This window comes from Balaenoptera borealis (assembly GCF_965194805.1).
Source record: "Balaenoptera borealis genome assembly, chromosome: 11".
NCBI classification, from domain to species: Eukaryota; Metazoa; Chordata; class Mammalia; order Artiodactyla; family Balaenopteridae; genus Balaenoptera; species Balaenoptera borealis.
This window is the reverse complement of record NC_138868.1, coordinates 86,392,374-86,419,628: the sequence shown is the minus strand read 5'-3', so window position 1 is coordinate 86,419,628 and position 27,255 is coordinate 86,392,374. Positions and strand designations below refer to the sequence as shown.

The following is a 27,255-nucleotide window of genomic DNA, read 5'->3' as shown; positions in this document are numbered from 1 at the left end:
TAGGTGAAGTTTCAAAATGTTTCTCCAACAGACATGGCTGTAGAAAGGCTCTTTGACATTTTCTATCAGGTCAGTCTAATCTGGTTTTTCCTTCATCAAAACACAGCCCAAACGTAACGAACTATATTACATAAAAAGTTGGGAAATGTTTGCTTTTTGAAAATTTTTCATGAATTTATATTACTTTAAATATTCTTACCCATACTTATTCTAAAATAACATAAAAGCAAGAAAAAACAAAAGCAAAGAAAAATACCTTATTTCCTCTTTAGTGATATCCCTAATGTAATCAGTTAAAGACAAAAATTTAGAAAGGTAAATGAAAATGCAAACAATTTAGAATCTAGAATTTTATTAAGAAAAACAAAAAAGAGCCTCAGCAATTTTAGACTTTCTCACTTGGTCCCTGACTTCAAGACTTCCATTCTTCCCTCTATTCCCCCACTGTGGTACCTTGTCTCTGAACTCTTTCTTCCATACTCTGCTTTCTCCTTCTTCTATGCCCACCTCCTCAATCTTCCTAGACACCAGGCATGTTATCAACCCCTCAAGTGCACATCTCACTTGAACAGTGCCACTTTACATCCTAAACCCTGTAACAAGTACCTGACATTATAACCTTCCTATTCAGCATTTGTCAAAAGGGCTTGTTTGAAAGAGCTTTAAGCCTCACTTCTGGTGGGTTGACTCTCTTGAGAATCTCATCAATAGAGCCATATAGGAGATGAAATTAATTCTACCTAATCCAAAAAGCCTAATCCACCTTTCATTTTCAACAATTACCTGCATTTTGGATGAAGAGAATCAGATAGGACCTGCTGAGCTGCTGCAGCATCCCTTTCTGCAAAATACCTGCAGTTGGAGGGAAAGAAAACCATAACTCCATACCTTTTGAATACATTCATTTCAATCCAATTTGAGGCCATTTTGGATTCAGAGATGGACACCAGCATAAGCATACAACCTGTGTCAGCTCCTCCAGAGAATGAACAGCTTTTCATAATAGAGTTTTCCAAATATAATGACAGTATATAGGGTAGTTGTAAAACCCACAAAGATTTAGGAATGATTCTAGTAGGTTTGAAAATTTAATTATGAACTTTACCATTCCCTAGCGAGCCAAAGATATTCTTATTAATGAGGGTTATAGATTCTTATTAGGAAGGCTGGATGAGGCCCCTCAGAAGGCAGAAAAACTTGGATGAAGGGACATGGTAAGAGGCTGTGACAGCCAAAGGGCAGAGAAAGGATGAGACTAGAGGAGGTGATAAAAGTTCAAATGTACTTTCTTGGAGAATATTCACGGGGTGTTGTTAGAATTATGAAGGAAAATATCTTATGGAGCTTAGAGATGTTTAAAAAATTCTGTTCTGGGAAGAAAGGGGCAATAAAGTTTCCCTTCCCACATATAAAAAGCTTACATACCCTCAAAAATATATCATAAAAAATACTTCATAGAGACAATTATAAAATACAACTACATATAGCATGTATTATTTAATTTGATGTGGATTTCCTGCATATATCTAAAGGATAAAACAACCTCTTAAATTTTCTCTCAGAAAAGTTCAAAGCTAGTCAGCAAATTTAGTAAACATGTTTATGATTATTAATGAAATTGAGTCTCTTCATACTTTTGTTGGTCATTTAGGTTTCTTCTTTTATAGCTTTTCTGTTCACATTTCTTGGTCCAGTATATCTAAAAATGTCCTCAAATAAATAAGATAAATAAGCCTACAGATAATAATATACTGGATACGGATCCTTTATCAATTATGTGAGTGTCAGTCTTGGCTTTCTTTTCATTTTATTTATGGTGGCTTATAGAAGGTTTTGATGTTAATGTGTGAGATTTATTGATTTTTCTTTTACAGTTTGTGCTTTTTTGGTTTTTATCTTTAAGACATCCCTCCTTACTCACATATCTTAAAGATGTTCTCCTAAAAGTTGTAAATATTTGTTTCTGACATTCAATTTGTAAACTGAGGCAAGGTAGAGATTTAATTTAATTTAATTTTCAAATGGAAGGTCAATTGCCCCAGCTCTACTTATTTAAAAGCTCATCCTTTACCCACTTATTTGTAACACCACCTTTGTCATCAAAATTTACCTTTTTATTCATTCACATTACATAATAGTATAACATTTAAAACATTTACCAGTGGGGAGGGGGAGCAGGGAAAAAATAAGAGTGGGGAAGTGGGAGGTACAAACTATAGGTATAAGATAGGCTACAAGGATGTATTGTACAACACGGGGAATATAGCTAATATTTTGTAATAACTGTAAATGGAGTGTAACATTTAAAAATTGTATAAAAAATTTACCATCTTAAAAAAAAAGCATGGGCGATTATTAAACTTTCTAAATTTAAAATAAAAGATCTTAGGGGGAAATGGGTGCCATTAAAAATGCCATTTTTTCTTTTAAAAATATATCACTATCCTCACTAGTAGGGTAGTGTCAAAGGACACAACAACCAACCTAAAAGGACTCCTTTTTTCTTGAAAAATAATGGCTACAAATGACTCAATTTAAGCATGAAAAAAATAATGAGCACAATTATTAAATCACATAAACATACAAAAACCAGGAGTTAAAGTGATAATTTAAAAATATAAAGCAAAGGTGGACCAAAAACCACAGTTACAGAAAGATAGAGAAGATGAAAAGGCAGAGGGCTATGTACCAGATGAAGGAACAAGAAAAAACCCCAGAAAAACAACTAAATGAAGTGGAGATAGGCAACCTTCCAGAAAAAGAATTCAGAATAATGATAGTGAAGATGATCCAGGACCTCGGAATAAGAATGGAGGCAAAGATTGAGAAGATGCAAGAAATGATTAACAAAGACCTAGAAGAATTAAAGAACAAACAAACAGAGATGACCAATACAATAACTGAAATGAAAACTACACTAGAAGGAATCAATAGCAGAATAACTGAGGCAGAAGAACGGATAAGTGACCTGAAAGACAGAATGGTGGAATTCACTGCTGCGGAACAGAATAAAGAAAAAAGAATGAAAAGAAACGAAGACAGCCTAAGAGACCTCTGGGACAACATTAAACGCAACAACATTCGCATTATAGGGGTCCCAGAAGGAGAAGAGAGAGAGAAAGGACCAGAGAAAATATTTGAAGAGATTATAGTCGAAAACTTCCCTAACATGGGAAAGGAAATAGCCACCCAAGTCCAGGAAGCGCAGAGAGTCCCATACAGAATAAACCCAAGGAGAAACACGCCGAGACACATAGTAATCAAAGTGGCAAAAATTAAAGACAAAGAAAAATTATTGAAAGCAGCAAGGGAAAAACGACAAATAACATACAAGGGAACTCCCATAAGGTTAACAGCTGATTTCTCAGCAGAAACTCTGCAAGCCAGAAGGGAGTGGCATGATATACTTAAAGTGATGAAAGGGAAGAACCTACAACCAAGATTACTCTACCCGGCAAGGATCTCATTTAGATTTGATGGAGAAATCAAAAGCTTTACAGACAAGCAAAAGTTAAGAGAATTCAGCACCACCAAACCAGCTCTACAACAAATGCTAAAGGAACTTCTCTAAGTGGGAAACACAAGAGAAGAAAAGGACCTACAAAAACAAACCCAAAACAATTAAGAAAATGGTCATAGGAACATACATATCGATAATTACCTTAAACGTGAATGGATTAAATGCCCCAACCAAAAGACATAGACTGGCTGAATGGATACAAAAACAAGACCCATATATATGCTGTCTACAAGAGACCCACTTTAGACCTAAGGACACATACGACTGAAAGTGAGGGGATGGAAAAAGATATTCCATGCAAATGGAAATCAAAAGAAAGCTGGAGTAGCTATACTCATATCAGATAAAATAGACTTTAAAATAAAGAATGTTACAAGAGACAAGGAAGGACACTACATAATGATCAAGGGATCAATCCAAGAAGAAGATATAACAATTATAAATATATATGCACCCAACATAGGAGCACCTCAATACATAAGGCAACTGCTAACAGCTATAAAAGAGGAAATCGACAGTAACACAATCATAGTGGGGGACTTTAACACCTCACTTACACCAATGGACAGATCATCCAAAATGAAAATAAATAAGGAAACAGAAGCTTTAAATGACACAATAGACCAGATAGATTTAATTGATATATATAGGACATTCCATCCAAAAACAGCAGATTACACGTTCTTCTCAAGTGCGCACGGAACATTCTCCAGGATAGATCACATCTTGGGTCACAAATCAAGACTCAGTAAATTTAAGAAAATTGAAATCATATCAAGCATCTTTTCTGACCACAACGCTATGAGATTAGAAATAAATTACATGGAAAAAAACGTAAAAAAGACAAACACATGGAGGCTAAACAATACGTTACTAAATAACCAAGAGATCACTGAAGAAATCAAAGAGGAAATTAAAAAATACCTAGAGACAAATGACAATGAAAACACAACGACCCAAAACCTATGGGATGCAGCAAAAGCAGTTCTAAGAGGGAAGTTTATAGCTATACAAGCCTACCTAAAGAAACAAGAAAAATCTCAAGTAAACAATCTAACCTTACACCTAAAGAAACTAGAGAAAGAACAAACAAAACCCAAAGTTAGCAGAAGGAAAGAAATCATAAAGATCAGAGCAGAAATAAATGAAGTGGAAACAAAGAAAACAATAGCAAAGATCAATAAAACTAAAAGTTGGTTCTTTGAGAAGATAAACAAAATTGATAAACCACTAGCCAGACTCATCAAGAAAAAGAGGGAGAGGACTCAAATCAATAAAATCAGAAATGAAAAAGGAGAAGTTACAACAGACACTGCAGAAATACAAAGCATCCTAAGAGACTACTACAAGCAACTTTATGCCAATAAAATGGACAACCTGGAAGAAATGGACAAATTCTTAGAAAGGTATAACCTTCCAAGACTGAATCAGGAAGAAACAGAAAATATGAACAGACCAATCACAAGTAATGAAATTGAAACTGTGATTAAAAATCTTCCAACAAACAAAAGCCCAGGACCAGATGGCTTCACAAGTGAATTCTATCAAACATTTAGAGAAGAGCTAACACCCATCCTTCTCAAACTCTTCCAAAAAATTGCAGAGGAAGGAACACTCCCAAACTCATTCTATGAGGCCACCATCACCCTGATACCAAAACCAGACAAAGACACTACAAAAAAAGAAAATTACAGACCAATATCACTGATGAATATAGATGCAAAAATCCTCAACAAAATACTAGCAAACAGAATCCAACAACACATTAAAAGGATCATACACCATGATCAAGTGGGATTTATCCCAGGGATGCAAGGATTCTTCAATATACGCAAATCAATCAATGTGATACACCATATTAACAAATTGAAGAATAAAAACCATATGATCATCTCAATAGATGCAGAAAAAGCTTTTGACAAAATTCAACACCCATTTCTGATAAAAACTCTCCAGAAAGTGGGCATAGAGGGAACCTACCTCAACATAATAAAGGCCATATATGACAAACCCACAGCAAACATCATTCTCAATGGTGAAAAACTGAAAGCATTTCCTCTAAGATCAGGAACGAGACAAGGATGTCCACTCTCACCACTATTATTCAACCTAGTTCTGGAAGTCCTAGCCACGGCAATCAGAGAAGAAAAAGCAATAAAAGGAATACAAATTGGAAAGGAAGAAATAAAACTGTCACTGTTTGCAGATGACATGATACTATACATAGAGAATCCTAAAACTGCCACCAGAAAACTGCTAGAGCTAATTAATGAATATGGTAAAGTTGCAGGATACAAAATTAATGCACAGAAATCTCTTGCATTCCTATACACTAATGATGAAAAATCTGAAAGAGAAATTATGGAAACACTCCCATTTACCATTGCAACAAAAAGAATAAAATACCTAGGAATAAACCTACCTAGGGAGACAAAAGACCTGTATGCAGAAAACTATAAGACACTGATGAAAGAAATTAAAGATGATACCAACAGATGGAGAGATATACCATGTTCTTGGATTGGAAGAATCAACATTGTGAAAATGAGTATACTACCCAAAGCAATCTACAGATTCAATGCAATCCCTATCAAATTACCAATGGCATTTTTTACGGAGCTAGAACAAATCATCTTAAAATTGGTATGGAGACACAAAAGACCCCGAAGAGCCAAAGCAGTCTTGAGGCAGAAAAATGGAGCTGGAGGAATCAGACTCCCAGACTTCAGACTATACTACAAAGCTACAGTAATCAAGACAATATGGTACTGGCACAAAAACAGAAACATAGATCAATGGAACAAGATAGAAAGCCCAGAGATTAACCCACGCACCTATGGTCAACTAATCTATGACAAAGGAGGCAAAGATATACAATGGAGAAAAGACAGTCTCTTCAATAAGTGGTGCTGGGAAAACTGGACAGCTACATGTAAAAGAATGAAATTAGAATACTCCCTAACACCATACACAAAAATAAACTCAAAATGGATTAGAGACCTAAATATAAGACTGGACACTATAAAACTCTTAGAGGAAAACATAGGAAGAACACTCTTTGACATAAATCATAGCAAGATCTTTTTTGATCCACCTCCTAGAGTAATGGAAATAAAAACAAAAATAAACAAGTGGGACCTAATGAAACTTCAAAGCTTTTGCACAGCAAAGGAAACCATAAACAAGACAAAAAGACAACCCTCAGAATGGGAGAAAATATTTGCAAATGAATCAACGGACAAAAGATTAATCTCCAAAATATATAAACAGCTCATTCAGCTCAATATCAAAGAAACAAACGCCCCAATCCAAAAATGGGCAGAAGACCTAAATAGACATTTCTCCAAAGAAGACATACAGACGGCCACGAAGCACATGAAAAGATGCTCAACATCACTAATTATTAGAGAAATGCAAATCAAAACTACAATGAGGTATCACCTCACTCCTGTTAGAATGGGCATCATCAGAAAATCTACAAACAACAAATGCTGGAGAGGGTGTGGAGAAAAGGGAACCCTCTTGCACTGTTGGTGGGAATGTAAATTGATACAGCCACTATGGAGAACAATATGGAGGTTCCTTAAAAAACTAAGAATAGAATTACCATATGACCCAGCAATCCCACTACTGGGCATATACCCAGAGAAAACCGTAATTCAAAAAGACACATGCACCCGAATGTTCACTGCAGCACTATTTACAATAGCCAGGTCATGGAAGCAACCTAAATGCCCATCAACAGACGAATGGATAAAGAAGTTGTGGTACATATATACAATGGAATATTACTCAGCCATAAAAAGGAACGAAATTGAGTCATTTGTTGAGACGTGGATGGATCTAGAGACTGTCATACAGAGTGAAGTAAGTCAGAAAGAGAAAAACAAATATCGTATATTAATGCATGTATGTGGAACCTAGAAAAATGGTACAGATGAGCCAGTTTTCAGGGCAGAAGTTGAGACACAGATGTAGAGAATGGACATATGGACATCAAGGGGGGAAAACTGCAGTGAGGTGGGGATGGTGGTGTGCTGAATTGGGCGATTGGGATTGACATGTATACACTGATGTGTATAAAATTGATGCCTAATAAGAACCTGCAGTATAAAAAAACAAACAAAACAACGAATACTAAACTTTCATTGGGTTATTTGTATGGAAATATGTTAATATAAATGTTTCAGACATTACATGAAATTTCTAAAAATCTTATATTTGTATTTGTATGGAAATATGTATGGAAATATGTTAATATAAATGTTTCAGACATTGCATGAAATTTCTAAAAATCTTATATGTTCTGGTGTAATGTTATAAGTAATAATCCTAGTTATTACTTTAAAATGTATATCTCAGAAATAACTAATTTTCTTGTCAACTGCATTATTATGAACTTTCATCAAATCTTTAACCGTGGTCTTTTGTCATTTACAGACAGTTCTGGATGTACTCTGATGATTTTGCAAATATGTTCCTATAAAAGGGTTTCATCTTCAAGAAATTCATGGAAAAGACTCTGACAAGTACAGGTTTCTGGTAACTGACTGTACTGCTGAACTGAATGAATAAGCACTTTCAGAACTCTAATGAAAAACTGATGAACTCATAAAAGTGTTAACAAAAGATCAAGATGAAAAAAAAATTAATTACATGGGACTGAGTGAACTGATGAGGATGAGTATAATTTTTGTGACTTTCTGTCTGAATTAAAAAAAAAAAAAAATCCCACAAGGACTCAGAGGCAAAGAATATACAAATCAATTTTCACTGCAAAGTAAAGGAGCTGTTACAGTGAAGGATTACTGGACTGAATGTCAATATTATGACATAGTATGAGTGTGTTTCATGTTTGGTAATTGCAATCATTGTTGCTTTTGTTGTGGTCATCCATGTACAATGCTTGGTGTCAGTCTATTTATCTCTTGTAAAAATAAAATACAGTGTGTGTGTGTGAAAAAAAAAAAAAAATCTTTCCAGCCCCTGTGTCTTTTGATTGCTGAATTCAATTCATTTTCTTTTGGGGAATTATTAATAAACGAAGACTTAGTACTGAAAAAAAAAATATAAAGCAAAAAAAAAAAGTTTGATCACTAACAAGGGGACTAGGGCATCAATTCCTCACTCTGAAAATTGGCAACTTATTTACTTGAGCAGCTGTCCTGCCTATATTTTAATTTATTTATTTTATTTGTTTAAAAAAATTTTTTTTTGGCTGTGCTCTGCCTTTGTTGCTGCGTGTGGGCTTTCTCTAGTTGGCGGTGAGCACGGGGCTACTCTTCATTGCAGTGCACAGGCTTCTCATTGCGGTGGCTTCTCTTGTTCAAGAGCATGGGCTCTAGGCATGCGGGCTTCAGTAGTTATGGCACCCGGGCTCAGTAGCTGTGACTCGCGGGCCCTAGAGCACAGGCTCAGTAGTTGTGGCACATGGGCTTAGTTGCTCTGCAGCATGTGGGATCTCCCTGAACCAGGGTTTGAACCCATGTCCCCTGCATTGGCAGGCAGATTCTTTTTTTTTTTTAAGATTGATTGATTGATTGATTGATTACTATGTTGGGTCTTCGTTTCTGTGCTAGGGCTTTCTCTAGTTGTGGCAAGTGGGGGCCACTCTTCATCGCGGTGTGCAGGCCTCTCACTATCGTGGCCTCTCTTGTTGCGGAGCACAGGCTCCAGACGCGCAGGCTCAGTAGTTGTGGCTCACAGGCCTAGTTGCTCCACAGCATGTGGGATCCTCCCAGACCAGGGCTCGAACCCGTGTCCCCTGCATAGCAAGCAGACTCTCAACCACTGCGCCACCAGGGAAGCCCTGGCAGGCGGATTCTTAACCACTGTGCCACCAAGGAAGCCCCCTGCCTATATTTTAGAGAAACCAAATAACTGTATTTAATAAAGGAAACTGTCTTTACAGAATTTTAGGCAACAACTGTGGGAAGAATAACAGAATTAGAAAAGCACTCTTTGCACAATTAATTGGTTCAGTGAAGATAACTGGAGGAAATGGTTAGATAAAGGGCTGATGGGGACTTTATAACGGAGCCATCAGGCTGTGATTCCTCTGATCCATCTCAGCATAAGACTGAGAGTGGGGATGCTGCAGGCCTCCCACCAAGATGTTAGCATGAACCTATTCAAGCCTTTCCGAGTACCTCTGATTTTCAGGGCATACCGGGGATGGGTACAAATGAAAACAGACAAATACAGATTGTGGGATATTTTATAGGACAGTTGACCTAGAATCTTGCATGAATTAATGACATGATGGAGGGGCAAAAGGAGAGGACAGAGGGGGAGAGACTGACTTAATTAAAAAGGACCAGAGAGCAAAGTAGAAATAGAGACTCAGAGGTAGAGAACAAACGTATGTCTACCAAGAGGGCAAGGTGGGGGGTGAATTGGGAGATTGGGATTGACATATATACTCTATTGATACTATGTATAAAATAGATAACAAATGAGAACCTACTGTATAGCTCAGGGAACTCTATGCTCTGTGGTAACCTAAATGGGAAGGAAATCCAAAAACGAGGGGCTATATGTATACATATAGCTGATTCACTTTGCTGTACAACAGAAACTAACAGAACATTGTAAAGCAACTATACTCCAATATAAATTAATTAAAGAAAAATAAGATGACAAAAAAAAAAAACGAGAGAGATATAATCACTAAGTGCAATGCATAGATCTTACATGGAACTGGATCAGATTAAACCAGCTGTAACAAGACATATTTGAGAGAATTGGGAAATTTGAATATGGTCAGCATATAGATGATACCAAAGAATCATTGTTAATTTTGTTAGGTGTAATAATGTCATTGGGGTTAATGTAAGGTAATATTGATGTCTTTTAGAGCTATATATTGAAATATTAGGGTGAAACAACAAACAGTATAGGATTTTCATTAACACACTTCTACCAAAAAAACAAGTGTTGCAAGTATTTCAAAATCGCAATAGTTACTGAATCTGGGTGATCAGTGTAAAGGGAGTTCTTTATAATCGTTCCTCTGTTTTTGAATATAATTGAAATTTTTCATAATAAAAAATTAAAAATAAATTTGAGATTTGTTTAAAAGAATCCATGAAGTTTGCCAGATAAAAGGAAGATGGTAGTAGCTTTTTAAATTTTATGAACCTGAGTTCAAGTCAGAGGACTTGAATGTTTTCCTAGAGTTTCCTGGTAAGTGGCTTTTGGGACTAATAAATCAACTTTGACATTTCAGTATGAGGAGACCAGGACATCACTTTAAAACTCAAACATTCTTCATTTTACTTACTGCAAATTGTACAGTCCCAAAAGTCCCATTCCTCGAAAATCTGTTTTAGGATCATCACCTTGGAAACCAATTTCACACCACTGCTTAGAAATCCGGGATTCCAGCGGAGTATTGGGCTTCAAGAATTTCCATAACTGAAGAAAAGAAAAAAATTAGCCTGTTGATATACACAAATATAATACTCTTCCTTATTGACTGAAATTTAGTAAACTACATTATTAAGAGGAACTTTGGAAATCAGAATATATGCAAATACATTACAATTGAAGATTTGAGCATCTTTCAATTATCTATGACAGCAGCTCTCAAAGTATGATCAAAAGACTCCTAGGAGGGACCCTAAGACCTTTTCAGAGAGCCTGGGAGGTTAAAAACTATTTTGCAATAAAACTAAGAGGTTACTTGTCTTTCACTCTCATCTTCTCATAAGAATACAGTGGAATTTTCCAGAGGCTGAATGATATGTGATGATCTCATTGCTCTGAAGGCAATGGAATGTACACTTGTATATTTTGGTGTTTTTAATCTTTCTGTTTTAGCTCGTAAACAGAAATGTGTGTGTGTGTGTATATGTATATATGTGTGCGTGTGTGTGTGTTTGTGTGTGTATATATATATATATACACACACACACACATACATATGTATGTATGTATAAATATATACACATACACACAATCTTCTACAAAAGTTCTTTGGAGTCTTCAAAAATATTTAAGAGAATAAAGGGAAGGGGAGAAGAGGAAAAAATTTGAGGGTATGCATTATTCAAATCCTCAGATGATTATCTCACTTTATAAACAAAACTTTTAGCAGCATTGTTAATAAAAAGAAAAGTGAACTGATGAGTTTCATTTCTCATCTATAACAAGGATAAGAGTAAACAAGCATCATATAGCTGAATAAAGAAAGATCAGTAGGGAGACCTTCAAGAGGGCAGAAGAGTAAGACGCGGAGATCACCTTCCTCCCCACAAATACATCAGAAATACATCTACATGTGGAACAACTCCTACAGAACATCTACTGAACGCTGGCAGAAGACCTCAGACCTCCCCAAAAGCAAAAAACTCCCCACGTACCTGGGTAGGGCAAAAGAAAAAAGAAAAAACAGAAACAAAAGAATAGGGACGGAACCTGCACCAGTGGGAGGGAGCTGGGAAGATGGGAAAGTTTCCACACACTAGGAAGCCACTTCACTGGCAGAGACGGTGGGTGGTGGGGCGGGGGGTGGAGCTTCGGAGCCATGGAGGAGAGCACAGCAACAGGGGTGCAGAGGGCAAAACGGAGAGATTCCCGCACAGAGGATCAGTGCCAACCAGCACTCACCAGCCTGAGAGGCTTGTCTGCTCACCTGCAGGGGCGGGCGGGGGCTGGGAGCTGAGGCTCCAGCTTCTGAGGTCAGATCACAGTGAGAGGACAGGGGTTGGCTGTGTGAACACAGCCTGAAGGGGGCTAGTGTGCTACAGGTAGCCAGGAGTGTGTCCGGGAAAAAGTCTGGAACTGTTGAAGAGGCAAGAGACTTTTTCTTGCCTCTTTGTTTCCTGGTGCGCGAGGAGAGGGGATTAAGAGCACAGCCTAAACGAGCTCCAGAGATGGGTGTGAGCCGCGGCTAGAAGCGCAGACCCCAGAGACGGGCATGAGATGCTAAGGCTGCTGCTGCAGCCACCAAGAAGCCTGTGTGCAAGCACAGGTCACTATCCACACCTCCACTCCCGGGAGCCTGTGCAGCCCACCATTGCCAGAGTCCTGTGATCCAGGGACAACTTCCCCGGGAAAACACATGGCGCAGCTCAGGCTCTTGCAACGTTATGCTGGCCTCTGCCGCCACAGGCTCGCCCCACATTCCATACCCCTCCCTTCCCCCTGCACCCCCCCGCCTGAGTGAGCCAGAACCCCCTAATCAGCTGCTACTTTAACCCTGTCCTGCCTGAGTGAAGAACAGATGCCCTCAGGTGTCCTACATGCAAAGGCGGAGCCAAATCCAAAGCTGAACCCCAGGAGCTGTGCGAACAAAGAAGAGAAAGGGAAATCTCTCTCAGCAGCCTCAGGATCAGCAGATTAAATCTCTATGATCAACTTGATGTACCCTGCATCTGTGGGATGCCTGAATAGACAATGAATCATCCCAAATTGAGGTGGTGGACTTTGGGAGCAATGATATATATATTTTTTTCCTTTTTCTCTTTTTGTGAGTGTGTATGTGTATACTTCTATGTGTGATTTTGTCTGTATAGCTTTGCTTTTACTGTTTGTCCTAGGGTTATGACTGTCCTTTTTTCTTTTAGTATAGTTTTTAGCACTTGATATCATTGGTGGGTTTGTTTTTTGGTTTGGTTGCTCACTTCTTTCCTTCTTTCCTTCTTTTTTTATTTTTAATAATTATTTTTTATTTTAATAACTTTATTTTATTTTATTTATTTATTTTTCCTTTCTTTCTTTCTTTTTTTCTCCCTTTTATTCTGAGCCGTGAGGCTGACAGGGTCTTGGTGCTCCGGCTGGGTGTCAGCCCTGTGCCTCTGATGTGGGAGAGCTGAGTTCAGGACATTGGTACACCAGAGACCCCCCCAGCTCCATGTAATATCAAATGTCAAAAATCTCCCAGAGATCTCCATCTCAACGCCAAGACCCAGCTCCACTCAATGACCAGCAAGCTGCAATGCTGAACACCCTATGCCAAACAACTAGCAAGACAGGAACACAACCCTACCCACTAGCACAAAGGCTGCCTAAAATCATAATAAGGTCACAGACACCCCAAAACACACCACCAGACGTGGATCTGCCCACCAGAAAGACAAGATCCAGCCTTATCCAACAGAACACAGGCACTAGTCCCCTCCACCAGGAAGCTGACACAACCCATTGAACCAACCTTAGCCCCTGGGGGAACTACAAACCTGCAGCCTGTGAAAAGGACACCCCAGACACAGTAAGTTAAGCAAAATGAGAAGATAGAGAAACACACAGCAGGTGAAGGAAAAAGGTAAAAACCCACCAGAGCAAAACAATGAAGAGGAAATAAGCAGTCTACCTGAAAAAGATTTCAGAGTAATGATAGTAAAGATGATCCCAAATCCTGGAAATAGAATGGAGAAAGTACAAGAAACGTTTAACAAGGACCTAGAAGAACTAAAGAGCAAACAAACAATGCTGAACAACACAGTAAATGAAATTAAAAATGATCTACAAGGAATCAATATCAGAAAAACTGAGGCAGAAGAACAGATAAGTGACCTGGAAGATAAAATAGTGGAAATAACTACTGCAGAGCAGAATAAAGAAAAAAGAATGAAAAGAATTGAGGACAGTCTCAGAGACCTCTGGGACAACATTAAATGCACCAACATTTGAATTGTAGGGGTCACAGAAGAAGAAGAGAAAAAGAAAGGGACTGAGAAGGTATTTGAAGAGATTATAGTTGAAAACTTCCCTAATATGGGGAAGGAAATAGTTAATCAAGTCAAGGAAGTGCACAGAGTCCCATACAGGATAAATCCAAGGAGAAACACGTCAAGACACATATTAATCAAACTATCAAAAATTCAATGCCACGAAAAAATATTAAAAGCAGGAAGGGAAAACAACAAATAACATACAAGGGAATCCCCATAAGGTTAACAGCTGAACTTTCAGCAGAAACTCTGCAAGCCAGAAGGGAGTGGCAGGACACATTTAAAGTGATGAAAGGGAAAAACCTACAACCAAGATTACTCTACCCAGCAAGGATCTCATTCAGATTTGACAGAGAAATTAAAACCTTTACAGACAAGCAAAAGCTAAGAGAATTCAGCACCACAAAACCAGCTTTACAACAAATGCTAAGGGAACTTCTCTAGGCAGGAAACATGACAGAAGGAAAAGACCTACAATAAGAAACCTAAAACAATTAAGAAAATGGTCATAGAAACATACATATCAATAATTACCTTAAATGTAAATGGATTAAATGTTCGAACCAAAAGACATAGACTGGCTGAATGGATACAAAAACAAGATCCATATATATGCTGTCTACAAGAGACCCACTCCAGACCTAGGGACACATACAGACTGAAAGTGAGGGGATGGAAAAAGATATTCCATGCAAATGGAAATCAAAAGAAAGCTGGAGTAGCAATTTTCATATCAGACAAAATAGACTTTAAAACAAAGACTATTACAAGAGACAAAGAAGGACGTGACATAATGATCAAGGGATCAATCCAAGAAGAAGATATAACAATTGTAAATATTTATGCACCCAACATAGGAGCACCTCAATACATAAGGCAAATGCTAACAGCCATAAAAAGGGAAATCGACAGTAACACAATCATACTAGGGGACTTTAACAACCCATTTTCACCAATGGACAGATCATCCAAAATGAAAATAAATAAGGAAACACAGGCTTTAAATGATACATTAAACAAGATGGACTTAATCGATATTTATAGGACCTTCCATCCAAAAACAACGGAATACACTTTCTTCTCAAGTGCTCATGGAACATTCTCCAGGATAGATCATATCTTGGGTCAAAAATCAAGCCTTGGTAAATTTAAGAAAATTGAAATCATATCAAGTATCTTTTCTGACCACAATGCTATGAGACTAGATATCAATTACAGGAAAAATCTGTAAAAAATACAAACACATGGAGGCTAAACAATACACTACTTAATAACCAAGAGATCACTGAAGAAATCAAAGAGGAAATCAAAAAATACCTAGAAACAAATGACAATGAAAATACGACAACCCAAAACCTATGGGAAGCAGCAAAAGCAGTTCTAAGGGGGAAGTTTAGAGCAATACAATTCTACCTCTAGAAACAAGAAACATCTGAAATAAACAACCTAACCTTACACCTAAAGCAATTAGAGAAAGAAGAATAACAAAACTCCAAAGTTAGCCGAAGGAAAGAAATCATAAAGATCAGACCAGAAATAAATGAAAAAGAAATGAAGGAAACAACAGCAAAGATCAATAAAACTAAAAGCTGGTTCTTTGAGAAGATAAACAAAATTGATAAACCATTAACCAGACTCATCAAGATAAAAAGGGAGAAGACTCAAATCAACAGAATTAGAAATGAAAAAGGAGAACTAACATCTGACACTATAGAGATACAAAGGATCATGAGAGATTACTACAAGCAACTATATGCCAATAAAATGGACAACCTGGAAGAAATGGACAAATTCTTAAAAAAGCACAACATTCCAAGACTGAACCAGGAAGAAACAGAAAATATAAACAGAACAATCACAATCACTGAAATTGAAACTGTGATTAAAAATCTTCCAACAAACAAAAGCCCAGGACCAGATGGCTTCACAGGTGAATTGTACCAAACATTTAGAGCAGAGCTAACACCTATCCTTCTCAAACTCTTCCAAAATATAGCAGAGGGAGAGCACTCCCAAACTCATTCTACGAGGCCACCATCACCCTGATACCAAAACCAGACAAAGATGTCACAAAGAAAGAAAACTACAGGCCAATATCACTGATGAACATAGATGCAAAAATCCTCAACAAAATACTAGCAAACAAAATCCAACAGCACATTAAAAGGATCATACACCATGATCAAGCGGGGTTTATCCCAGGAATGCAAGGATTCTTCAATATACGCAAATCAACCAATGTGATACACCATATTAACAAATTGAAGAATAAAAACCATATCATCCTCTCAGTAGATGCTGAAAAACTTTTGACAAAATTCAACACCCATTTATGATAAAAACCCTCCAGAAAGTAGCCATAGAAGGAACTTACTTCAACATAATAAAGGTCATATATGACAAACCCACAGCCAACATCTTCCTCAATAGTGAAAAACTGAAACCATTTCCACTAAGATCAGGAACAAGACAAGGTTGCCCACTCTCACCACTATTATTCAACATTGTTTTGGAAGATTTAGCCACAGAAATCAGAGAAGAAAAAGAAATAAAAGGAATCCAAATCAGAAAAGAAGAAGTAAAACTGTCACTGTTTGCAGATGACATGATACTATACATAGAGAATCCTAAAGATGCTACCAGGAAACTACTAGAGCTCATCAATGAATTTGGTAAAGTAGCAGGATACAAAATTAGTGCACAGAAATCTCTTGCATTCCTATACACTAATGATGAAAAATCTGATAAGGAAATTAAGGAAACACTCCCATTTACCATTGCAACAAAAAGAATAAAATACCTAGGAATAAACCTATCTAAGGAGACAAAAGACCTGTATGCAGAAAACTATAAGACACTGATGAATAAAATCAAAGATGATACAAACAGATGGAGAGATATACCATGTTCTTGGATTGGAAGAATCAACATTGTGAAAATGACTGTATTACCCAATGCAATCTACAGATTCAGTGCAATCCCTACCAAACTACCAATGGCATTTTTCACAGAACTAGAACAAAAAATTTCACAATTTGTATGGAAACACAAAAGACCACAAACAGCCAAAGCAATCTTGAGAGAGGAAAATGGAGTTGGAGGAATCAGGTTCCCTGACTTCAGAGTATGCTACAAAGCTACAGTAATCAAGACAATATGGTACTGGCACAAAAACAGAAATATCCTGTTCAATGGAACAGGATAGAAAGCCCAGAGATAAACCCACGCATATATGGTCACCTTATTTTTGATAAAGGAGGCAAGAATATTCAATAGAGAAAGGACAGCCTCGTCCATAAATGGTGCTGGGAAAACTGGACAGCTACATGTAAAAGAATGAAATTAGAACACTCCGCAACACCATACACAAAAATAAACTCAAAATGGATTAAAGACCTAAATGTAAGGTGTATAAAGCTATAAATCTCTTAGAGGAAAACATAGGCAGAACACTCTATGACATAAATCACAGCAAGATCGTTTTTGACCCACCTCCTAGAGAAATGGAAATAAAAACAAAAGTAGACAAATGGGACCTAATGAAACTTAAAAGCTTTTGCACAGCAAAGGAAAACATAAACAAGAAGAAAAGACAACCCTCAGAATGGGAGAAAATATTTGCAAATGGAGCAATTGACAAAGAATTAATCTCCAAAATTTACAAGCAGCTCATGCAGCTCAATACCAAAAAAACAAACAACCCAATCCAAAAATGGGCAGAAGACCTAAATAGACATTTCTCCAAAGAAGATATACAGATTGCCAACAAACACATGAAAGAATGCTCAACATCACTAATCCTTAGAGAAATGCAAATGAAAACTATAATGAGGTACCACCTCACACCAGTCAGAATGGCCATCATCAAAAAATCTACAAACAATAAATGCTGGAGAGGGTGTGGAGAAAAGGGAACCCTCTTGCACTGTTGGTGGGAATATAAATTGATACAGCCACTATGGAGAACATTATGGAGGTTCCTTAAAAAACTAAAAATAGAACTACCATATGACCCAGCAATCCCACTACTGGGCATATACCCTGAGAAAACCATAGTTCAAAAAGAGTCATGTACCACAATGTTCATTGCAGCACTATTTACAATAGCCAGGGCATGGAAGCACCTAAGTGTCCATCGACAGATGAATGGATAAAGAAGATGTGGCACATATATACAATGGAATACTACTCAGCCATAAAAAGAAACAAAACTGAGTTATTTGTAGTGAGGTGGATGGGCCTAGAGTCTGTCATACAGAATGAAGTAAGTCAGAAAGAGAAAAACAAATACCGTATGCTAAAACATATATATGGAATCTAAAAAAAAAAAAATGGTCATGAAGAACCTAGGGGCAGGATGGGAATAAAGATGCAGACCTACTAGAGAATGGACTTGAGGATATGGGGAGGGGGAAGGGTAAGCTGGGACAAACTGAGAGAGTGGCATGGACATATACACTACCAAACGTAAAATCGATATCTAGTGGGAAGCAGCTGCATAGCACAGGGAGATCAGCTCGGTGCTTTGTGACCACCTAGACAGGTGGGATAGGGAGGGTGGGAGGGAGAGAGACACAAGAGGGAGGAGATATGGGGATATATGTATATGTATAGCTGATTCACTTTGTTATAAAGCAGAAACTAACACACCATTGTAAAGCAATTATACTCCAATAAAGATGTTAAAAAATAAATAAATAAGTAAATAAACAAACTAAAAAAGTAGAAAAAAAAAGAAAAATCAGTCATGTTCATGAATAAACCTCCAAAGTTATTATCATCTTTAAGAGTTACCTAAAATAATTTTAATTATGATCAATTATATTTTAATGGACAAATAGAAATTCTAAACAATATGCTCTTCACTGCTTAAGAAACTGGTTGTACTTTTTAAACTTTGTATAGAAAGATAGACTCAGCACATATCATTACTTGAGAGAGGGAGAAAGTCTGAGACCCACAACTGTATAAACATGTAATTTCAAAACGTAAGTTCTTTCTAGTAAATAAAGACAGGCATGTAAACAAATTTACTTTTTAGACTATTAATAATATTTTATATTATATCTTCATTATCAACAGGGACATATATAAAATTTCCTATTACTACTTAAGACATAATTCATCTTTTTTTTGAATTTTATTCTTTTATTTTTTTTATACAGCAGGTTCTTATTAGTTATCTATTTTATACATATTAGTGTATATATGTCAATCCCAATCTCCCAATTCATACCACCACCACCACCCTCTCCCCACACCGCTTTCCCCCCTTGGTGTCCATACGTTTGTTGTCTACATCTGTGTCTCTATTTCTGTCTTGCAAAATGGTTCATCTGTACCATTTTTCTAGATTCCACATATATGTGTTAATATACGATATTTATTTTTCTCTTTCTGGCTTACTTCACTCTGTATGACAGTCTCTAGGTCCATCCATGTCTCTACAAATGACCCAATTTCGTTCCTTTTTATGGCTGAGTAATATCCCATTGTATACATGTACCACATGTTCTTTATCCATTTGTCTGTTGATGGGCATTTAACTTGTTTCCATGCCCTGGCTATTGTAAATAGTGCTGCAATGAACATTGGGGTGCATGTCTCTTTTTGAATTATGGTTTTCTCAGGGTATATGCCCAGTAGTGGGATTGCTGGGTCATATGGTAGTTCTATTTTTAGTTTTTTAAGGAACCTCCATACTGTTCTCCATAGTGGCTGTATCAATTTACGTTCCCACCAATAGTGAAATAGGGTTCTTTTTTCTCCGCACCCTCTCCAGCATTTGTTGTTTGTAGACTTTCTGATGATGCCCATTCTAACTGGTGTGCGGTGATACCTCTTTGCAGTTTTGATTTGCATTTTTCTAATAATTAGTGATGTTGAGCAGCTTTTCATGTGCCTCTTGGCCATCTGTATGTCTTCTTTCGAGAAATGTCTATTTAGGTCTTCTGCCCCTTTTTTGATTGGGTTGTTTGTTTTTTTAATATTGAGCTGCATGACATAATTCATCTTTTAAATTGCTAATTCTACGTTATATGGATTTTAAAGCTTAAACAGAACAGTAATACACAAACATCTTGCTTTATAGTGAACTGTCACATTTGACATAGTATAAAGCAATGTCCAAGACAGGAAATACTAACCAAAAAAAAGTTGTAATTCATCAAAGTTATTTTAGGCAGTAATCCAAAATTACTTATTATTCAAATGATACAATATTTTATGTTTTAGCACAATAGGTAAATTCAATCTAAAGGATGAGAGAAAAATTTCAGAGGAAAGAAAGTAAATCTATCATGCTTGAAAGCAAAACATTGGTATAAGAAATCTCTTTTTATATTGTACATATAAGAATTTGCCAGTGCTCTGTATTCTTCAAAACAGAAAAAGTTTTAATTCATCAGAAGAGTACTAAAAACTGAGAAAAAATGTCTCCTTTAAAAAATCCTTTGGGAACTGATTTGGTTACTGCCACAATGAAAACAAAACAAAAGAAAAGGAAACAGATTGCAAAGCTCATCACATTCACCTGAACAATGATTGGAAGTAATCTCAGGGCCCTACACAGTTTAAAAATATCTGGTCTCATCAAGTGAGTGGAGTAAAATGGCAACAGCAAGCATTTCATGTCTACAACTAAGTTATAAACCTCCTTCATTCAGGGAATACTTTGGGAGAGTAAAAGGTTTGAATAATAAAATACTTCAAAAATAAATTACAAAAAAGAAATTCTATTTTAATAATTTCATATACCACAACAAACTAGATGAATGGCTAAAAAGTGTTCTTAATAAGTTCTTAATACTGTCTGCTTTAACACAGGTCACTTTCATGGAAAATGAAAGTCGATTATGCTAAACCACTTATATGAAATACTACCAAGTATTACATTTCCTGTAAGAATTCTTGAGTTACTGGATTCTCTTCTGATAGATAAGTTCTTCCTTGAAAAATAAAGGGAGGAGGGAGGGTAGCTCTGAAAGGTAAGGTCATTTCTTGTACCTAGGAAGCTGACTGGAAATCTGAACTAAGGTGGTGGGCCTCTGGTGGGGGGATCTGAGGAGTCTAGCCATCTAAAGCTGTACTACTGGGAGTAGAGTTATTACCAAGCCACCTGCCAAGTGCAGGAGATGAGAGCTAGGACGGGTGATTCCCATGGCAGGTGACAAGCTACAGATGTGCAGGCTGCATGCTGAGTCAGCCCATCATCCGTCATGGCCTGTGCTCTGGTTAATTCTCTTCTCTTTTCATTCAGTGTTTATCTCAAGCTTATTTGAACACTTCTGCCCTGTCTCAGGTCTGCTGCAGAACAGAAAGAGCAAGGGCATTTGTCCTTCCATTCATTCTAGGAGAAGCAGCTCTACCCATCAGGAGATCTTTTAATTCTGGATTATATTTTTTTCTATTAAGTACTTGAATCCACCTAAATTTTTACCTTTACTATTAATTTGGTTAGAAAACATTTAATAGAAATGTCCATTTGAATAAATCATATGGACAGTGCTACATGAATATAAAGTGATGTAATCAGTTTTATCCCAGCCTATGTTTAAACGACCATAAAATCCAGGTTTCTTTTTCATAGGTTGTAAGTAGAAACACTGATAATGGTCTCCTATGTTTATATAAATGAAAGCAATTAAACAATATGGCAATATATCACCCAAGCCTCTAAACCAGGGGTCAGCAAACTTTGCCTATAAAGAGCTAGATAGTAAATATTTTAGGCTTTGTTGGCCATAAGGTCACTGCCACAACTACTTAATTTTGCCAATGGAGTACAAAAGCAGCCAAAGACAACATATAACTGAATGAGCGTGGATGTGTTCCTATAAAACCTTACTTAGAAAAATGGATGGCAGGTCAGATTTGACCTACAGGCCTTAATTTGCTTACCCTAGCTCTAAACAATTTTATGAAGTAGATAACAAGGGTATAATTACCCATTTTAAAGATGAAGAAGCCTAAGCTCAAGAAGTTAAATACAAACCATGGGCCAGCCTCTGGAAATACAAATGTGAACAAGACATGGTTTTTCCCTCAAGAGATAGTGTAGTGCAGGAATTAAGAGCCCTTTCTAACTATGTGAAAAATGAGGATAATACCAATATCTCACTGCAAGGTTATTGTGACAATTAAATGAAATAATGCTATAAAACACTTACTTTAACAATTGGCACATACTAAACACTCAATGAATGTGTTATTATTATTGATTTTATTATCAGATGTGGAATTTGAATTAACAGAAGAGAATAAAGATCTCACTCCTGAGTTTGCTAGAGAAGATTTCAAAACTCAATGAGTAACAATTTTTTAAAAAGAGCCAGATTCTACTGTGAGAATAATGGGTAACAGGGAACCGCATGAGCAAATACCTGGGTATATAGGATGGCATGGGTCATGGTGAATGACAGAGCATGGAGGAAACAGACTGTACATAATGGGATAGAGGAGAAATAGCTTAAAGAAATAAACTGGAAAGGGTCCAAAATGCATGCTAAGATGCATGGGTTTTCTACGATCAGACATAGAGAACCTGAAGTTTGTAACCTAGAGAATAACATGACTAGATAATCCCTCCGGTGGTACTTTAGAAGATGGAAGGGAGGAGGCTAATGGTTAGTGGCAGAATTAAAAGGCTATTTTAATAGTTCAGGTTGGAGATTATGGCTAGAATAAGGCAGTGGGAACAGAAAACATTTGAGAGGTATTTTGGAGAAGCTCTATGGATAAGATTTAGTGATTTTTGTAGATGCAGAGTACCTCCCCAATTAGACTGCAAGCCACTTGAGGGTAGAAAAGATGCCTTCCCTCAAAGTGCCTATTGTAGGGGTGAAGAGTCCTGGCTTTATAATATACTAGCTGTGTGACTCAGAGCCTGGACTGAAATGCTTGTAATTTGCTTACCTCTAAAGTAAACATACCCAAGGTTGGCCAAGATGGCAGAGTAGAAAGACCTTGATCTCACTTCCTCTTACAGGCACACCAAAATCACAACTATCAGCATAACAACCATTGATGAAAAGGATCAAAACCTACCAGAAAAGATCTTCTACAACTAAAGATAAACAGAAGGAACAACAAAAAGATGGTAGGAGTGGGTGGAGTTGCAATATAGTCAAGTCCCATACCCCAGGTGGGTGATCCACAAATGGGAGAATAATTACAAATGCAGAGGTTCTCTCAAAGGAGTGAGACGCCCAAGCCCCACATCAGACTCCCTAGCCTGGGGGTCTTGCACTGGGAAGATGAGCCCCCAGAGCATTGACTTTGAAGGCCAGCGGGTCTTTCTTTCTGAAGTCCCAAGGGGCTGGGGGAAATAGAGACTTCACTCTTAAAGGGCACACACAAAATCTCACATGCTGCAGGACCCAGGGAAGAAACAGTAATTTGATAGGTGCCTGCTGATCTTGGAGAGTCTTCCAGAGAGGAAGAGGCAACTGCAGCTCACCCTGAGAACACAGACACTTATGTTGATCTTGGAGAGTCTCCCAGAGAGGCAGGAGACAACTGCAGCTCACCCTGAGAACATAGACATTTATGGCTGCTATTTTGGGGAGTTCATTCTACCACATGGACAATGGTGCTGGCAAGCACCATTGTAGAATCCTCCCTCGAGCTAATTAGACCCAGGAACAAGCCTTGCCTTGGCCCAACAGTCTGTAGGCACCAGCACTGGGGTACCTCAGGCCAAGGAACTGACTGGATGGAGACACAGCCCCACCCACCAGCAGATAGGCTGCCTTAAGACATCCTAAACCAGCAGCTGCTTCTGGATATGGTCATGCCCACCAGAGAGCCAAGGATCCAGCTCCACCAACCACTGGGCAGGCACCAGTCCAAAAATCACCTGGACCCTGGCCCTGCTCTCCAGGGTACCTGTTCTAGCTTCCAGAGAAGCCTCACCCACCAGGGGAGCAGACAACAGCCACAAGAAAACCACAGTTCCTCAGCCTGCGTACCTGGCCTGCCTACCAGTAGGCCAGACCCCACACTGGGATCAGCTATGAGCAGGCCAATACAAGCTTCAGGATGCCCCAGACCCTGCACCTAACTGTATCAGGAACTGGCCCCATCCACCAGCAATCTGACACCAGCTCTAGGACCCCTGGGCCCTGCAACCAGACTCTTGGACCTTGACTCCACTCAGCAGTGTGCCAGCACGAGCCTCAGGGCCACCCAGGATTCTGCAGCCAGCTGCCTTCTGACCTAGTCCCACCAACCAGCAGCCAACAGCCCCCACACAAGGCAGAGTCTGGCAACCAACCAGATCAGTGGCCAACCAAGCCTACCAGATTGCCCACATAGTCAGCTCACCACAACAGAAAGACCCATGCAGTCCTCAAAGGGGGAACCCCTAGAGCATATATAGCTCAGGTAAAGAGAGGGAAGTTTGCTGCTGGGATATATAGGACATCTCCTACAAAAAGCCATGACTCCAAGGTTGGGAAATGTAACTAACCTATCAGATTCATAAAAATAAAAACAGCAACCAAGTCACAATGAGGTGACAAAGGAACATGTTCCTAATGAAGGAACAAGACATAGCTCCAGAAGAAGAAATAAGCGAAGTGGAAATAGCCAATCTACTTGAGAAGATATGCAGGCTAGTGATTGTAAAGATGATCAAAGAACTTGGGAGAAGAATGGCTGCACACAGCAAGAAGTTAGAAGTTTTTAACAGAGAGTTAGGAAATATAAAGAAAAACTAGAGGTGAAGAATATAGCAGCTGAAATGAAAAATACACTAGAAGAAATAAACAGCAGAGTAAATGATACAGAGGAATGGATCAGCGAGCTGGAATACAGAGTGTGTAAATCACTGATGTTGAAAAGACAAAAAAAAGCATGAAAAGAAATGACGACAGTTTAATGAGGACCTCTGGGACCTCATCAGGCACACTAATATTTGCATTATAGGGGTCCCAGAAGGAGAACAGAGAAAGAAAGGGGTTGGCTGAGGATATATTTGAAGACATAATAGATGAAAACTTCCCTAACCTGGGAAAGGAAACAGTCACCCAAGTTCAGGAAGCACAGAGAGTTCCATACAGGATTAAATATTAAAAGCAGCAGGGGAAAAGCAACACATTACATACAAGGGAACTCCCATAAGTCTGTCAGCTGATGTTTCAGCAGTAACTCTACAGGCCAGAAGGGACTGGCATGATATATTTAAAGTGATGAAAGGGAAGAACCTGTAACCAAGAATACTGTATCTGGCAAGGCTCTCATTCAGATTTGATGGAGAAATCAAAAGCTTTATAGACAAGGAAAAGCTAAAAGAGTTCAGCAGCATCAAACCAGCTTTGCAAAAAATGTTAAAAGGACTTCTGTAAGTGACAAAGAAAGGGCTACAACTAGAAACATGAAAATTACAAGAGGAAAAAGCTCATTGGTAAAGGCAAATGTACAGTAAAGATGGGAAATCTACACACAAAGACAGTGGGAAGGTTAAAAGGCAAAAGTAGTAAAATCATCTACATCCACAATAAGCAGTTAAGGGATACAAAAACAATTAGATGTAAAATATGATTTCAAAAACGGTAATCATGAGGGGAGGAGAGTACAAATGCAGGGTTGTTAAAATGCATTTGAAATTAAGAGATAAGCAACTTAAAACAATCAAGTGCATATATATAATACATAAAATATAAAAACCTCATGGGGACTTCCTTGGTGGTGCAGTGGTTAAGAATCCACCTGCCAGTGCAGGGAACACGGGTTCAATCCCTGGTCCGGGAAGATCCCACATGCCGCAGAGCAACTAAGCCCATGTGCCATAACTACTGAGCTGGCACTCTAGAGCCTGCGAGCCACAACTACTGTGCCCATGTGCCACAACTACTGAAGCCCGCATGTCTAGAGCCCGTGCTCTGCAACAGGAGAAGCAACCACAATGAGAAGCCCATGCACAGCAATGAAGAGTAGCTCCCCCTCACTGCAACTAGAGAAAGCCTGCACACAGCAACGAAGACCCAACGCAGCCAAAATAAAATTAAAAAAAAAAAAACCAACAACTAAAAAACAAACAAAAAAAACCTCATGGTAACCACAAACCAAAACTCTATAATAGATACACACAAAAAAGAAAAAGGAATCCAAACATAACACTAAAAATCGTCATCAAATCACAAAAGAAGAGATCAAAGAAGAAAGGAACAAAAAAGAACTACAAAACAACCCTCAAACAATTAACAAAATGGCAAAAAGAACACACTTATCAACAATTACTTTAAATGTAAATGGAATAAGTGCTCTAATCAAAAGATATAGAATGGCTTGGGCTTCCCTGGTGGCGCAGTGGTTGGGAATCTGCCTGTCAGTGCAGGGGACATGGGTTCGAGCCCTGGTCTGGGAAGATCCCACATGCCGCAGAGCAACTAATCCCGTGAGCCACAACTACTGAGCCTGCGCGTCTGGAGCCTGTGCTCCGCAACAAGAAAGGCTGCGATAGTGAGAGGCCCGTGCACCACGATGAAGAGTGGCCCCCACTTGCCACAATTAGAGAAAGCCCTTGCACAGAAACGAAGACTCAACACAGCCAAAAATAAATAAATAAATTAATTAATTAAAAAAAAAAGAAATTAACAAAACCAGTCACAAAATAAAATTAAAACTCCATTATAAATTGTAACAATTGCGGCAGTATTTACCATAATTCAAAATATGCATACTTAAAAAAAAAAGATATAGAATGGCTGAATAGGTACAAAAACAAGACCTGTATATATATTGCCTACAAGAGACTCACTTCAGATCTAAAGACACACACAGACTGAATGTGAGGGGTGGAAAAAGGTATTCCATGCAAATGGAAATCAAAAGAAAGCTGGGGTAGCAATACTTATATCAGACAAAATAGGCTTTAAAATACTGGTATAGGATACAAGGAAGGACATTACATAATGATAAAGAGATCAATCCAAGAATAAGATATAACAACTGTAAATATATTTGCACCCAACATAAGAGCACCTAGATACATAAAGTAAATATTAACAATGTAAAGGGAGAAATTGACAGTAACACAATAATAGTAGGGAACTTTAA

At 37.9% G+C, this 27,255-nt stretch overlaps 1 protein-coding gene and 2 long non-coding RNA genes across 9 annotated transcripts in view; 1 reads left to right on the top strand and 2 right to left on the bottom strand.

The window, feature by feature from the left end:
• LOC309606206 overlaps positions 1-27,255 on the bottom strand; it is a 404,244-nt gene that overhangs the window by 213,489 nt on the left and 163,500 nt on the right. The gene's annotated exons all lie outside the window — the stretch shown is intronic.
• Positions 1-27,255, bottom strand: part of ELMOD1 (ELMO domain containing 1) — a 129,949-nt gene that overhangs the window by 29,397 nt on the left and 73,297 nt on the right. For all 7 annotated transcript variants that reach the window (XM_082342986.1, XM_082342987.1, XM_082342988.1 and 4 more), the window contains 2 exons: positions 10,803-10,936; positions 784-852 (listed from right to left, as the gene is read on the bottom strand). In XM_082342986.1, coding sequence (XP_082199112.1) covers positions 784-852; positions 10,803-10,936 — 203 coding nt within the window. The remainder of the gene's footprint in view (positions 1-783; positions 853-10,802; positions 10,937-27,255) is intronic.
• Positions 7,955-27,255, top strand: part of LOC309606203 — a 910,895-nt gene continuing 891,594 nt past the window's right edge. The window contains exon 1 of the long non-coding RNA XR_014231697.1: positions 7,955-9,120. This is a non-coding gene — a long non-coding RNA (uncharacterized lncRNA). The remainder of the gene's footprint in view (positions 9,121-27,255) is intronic.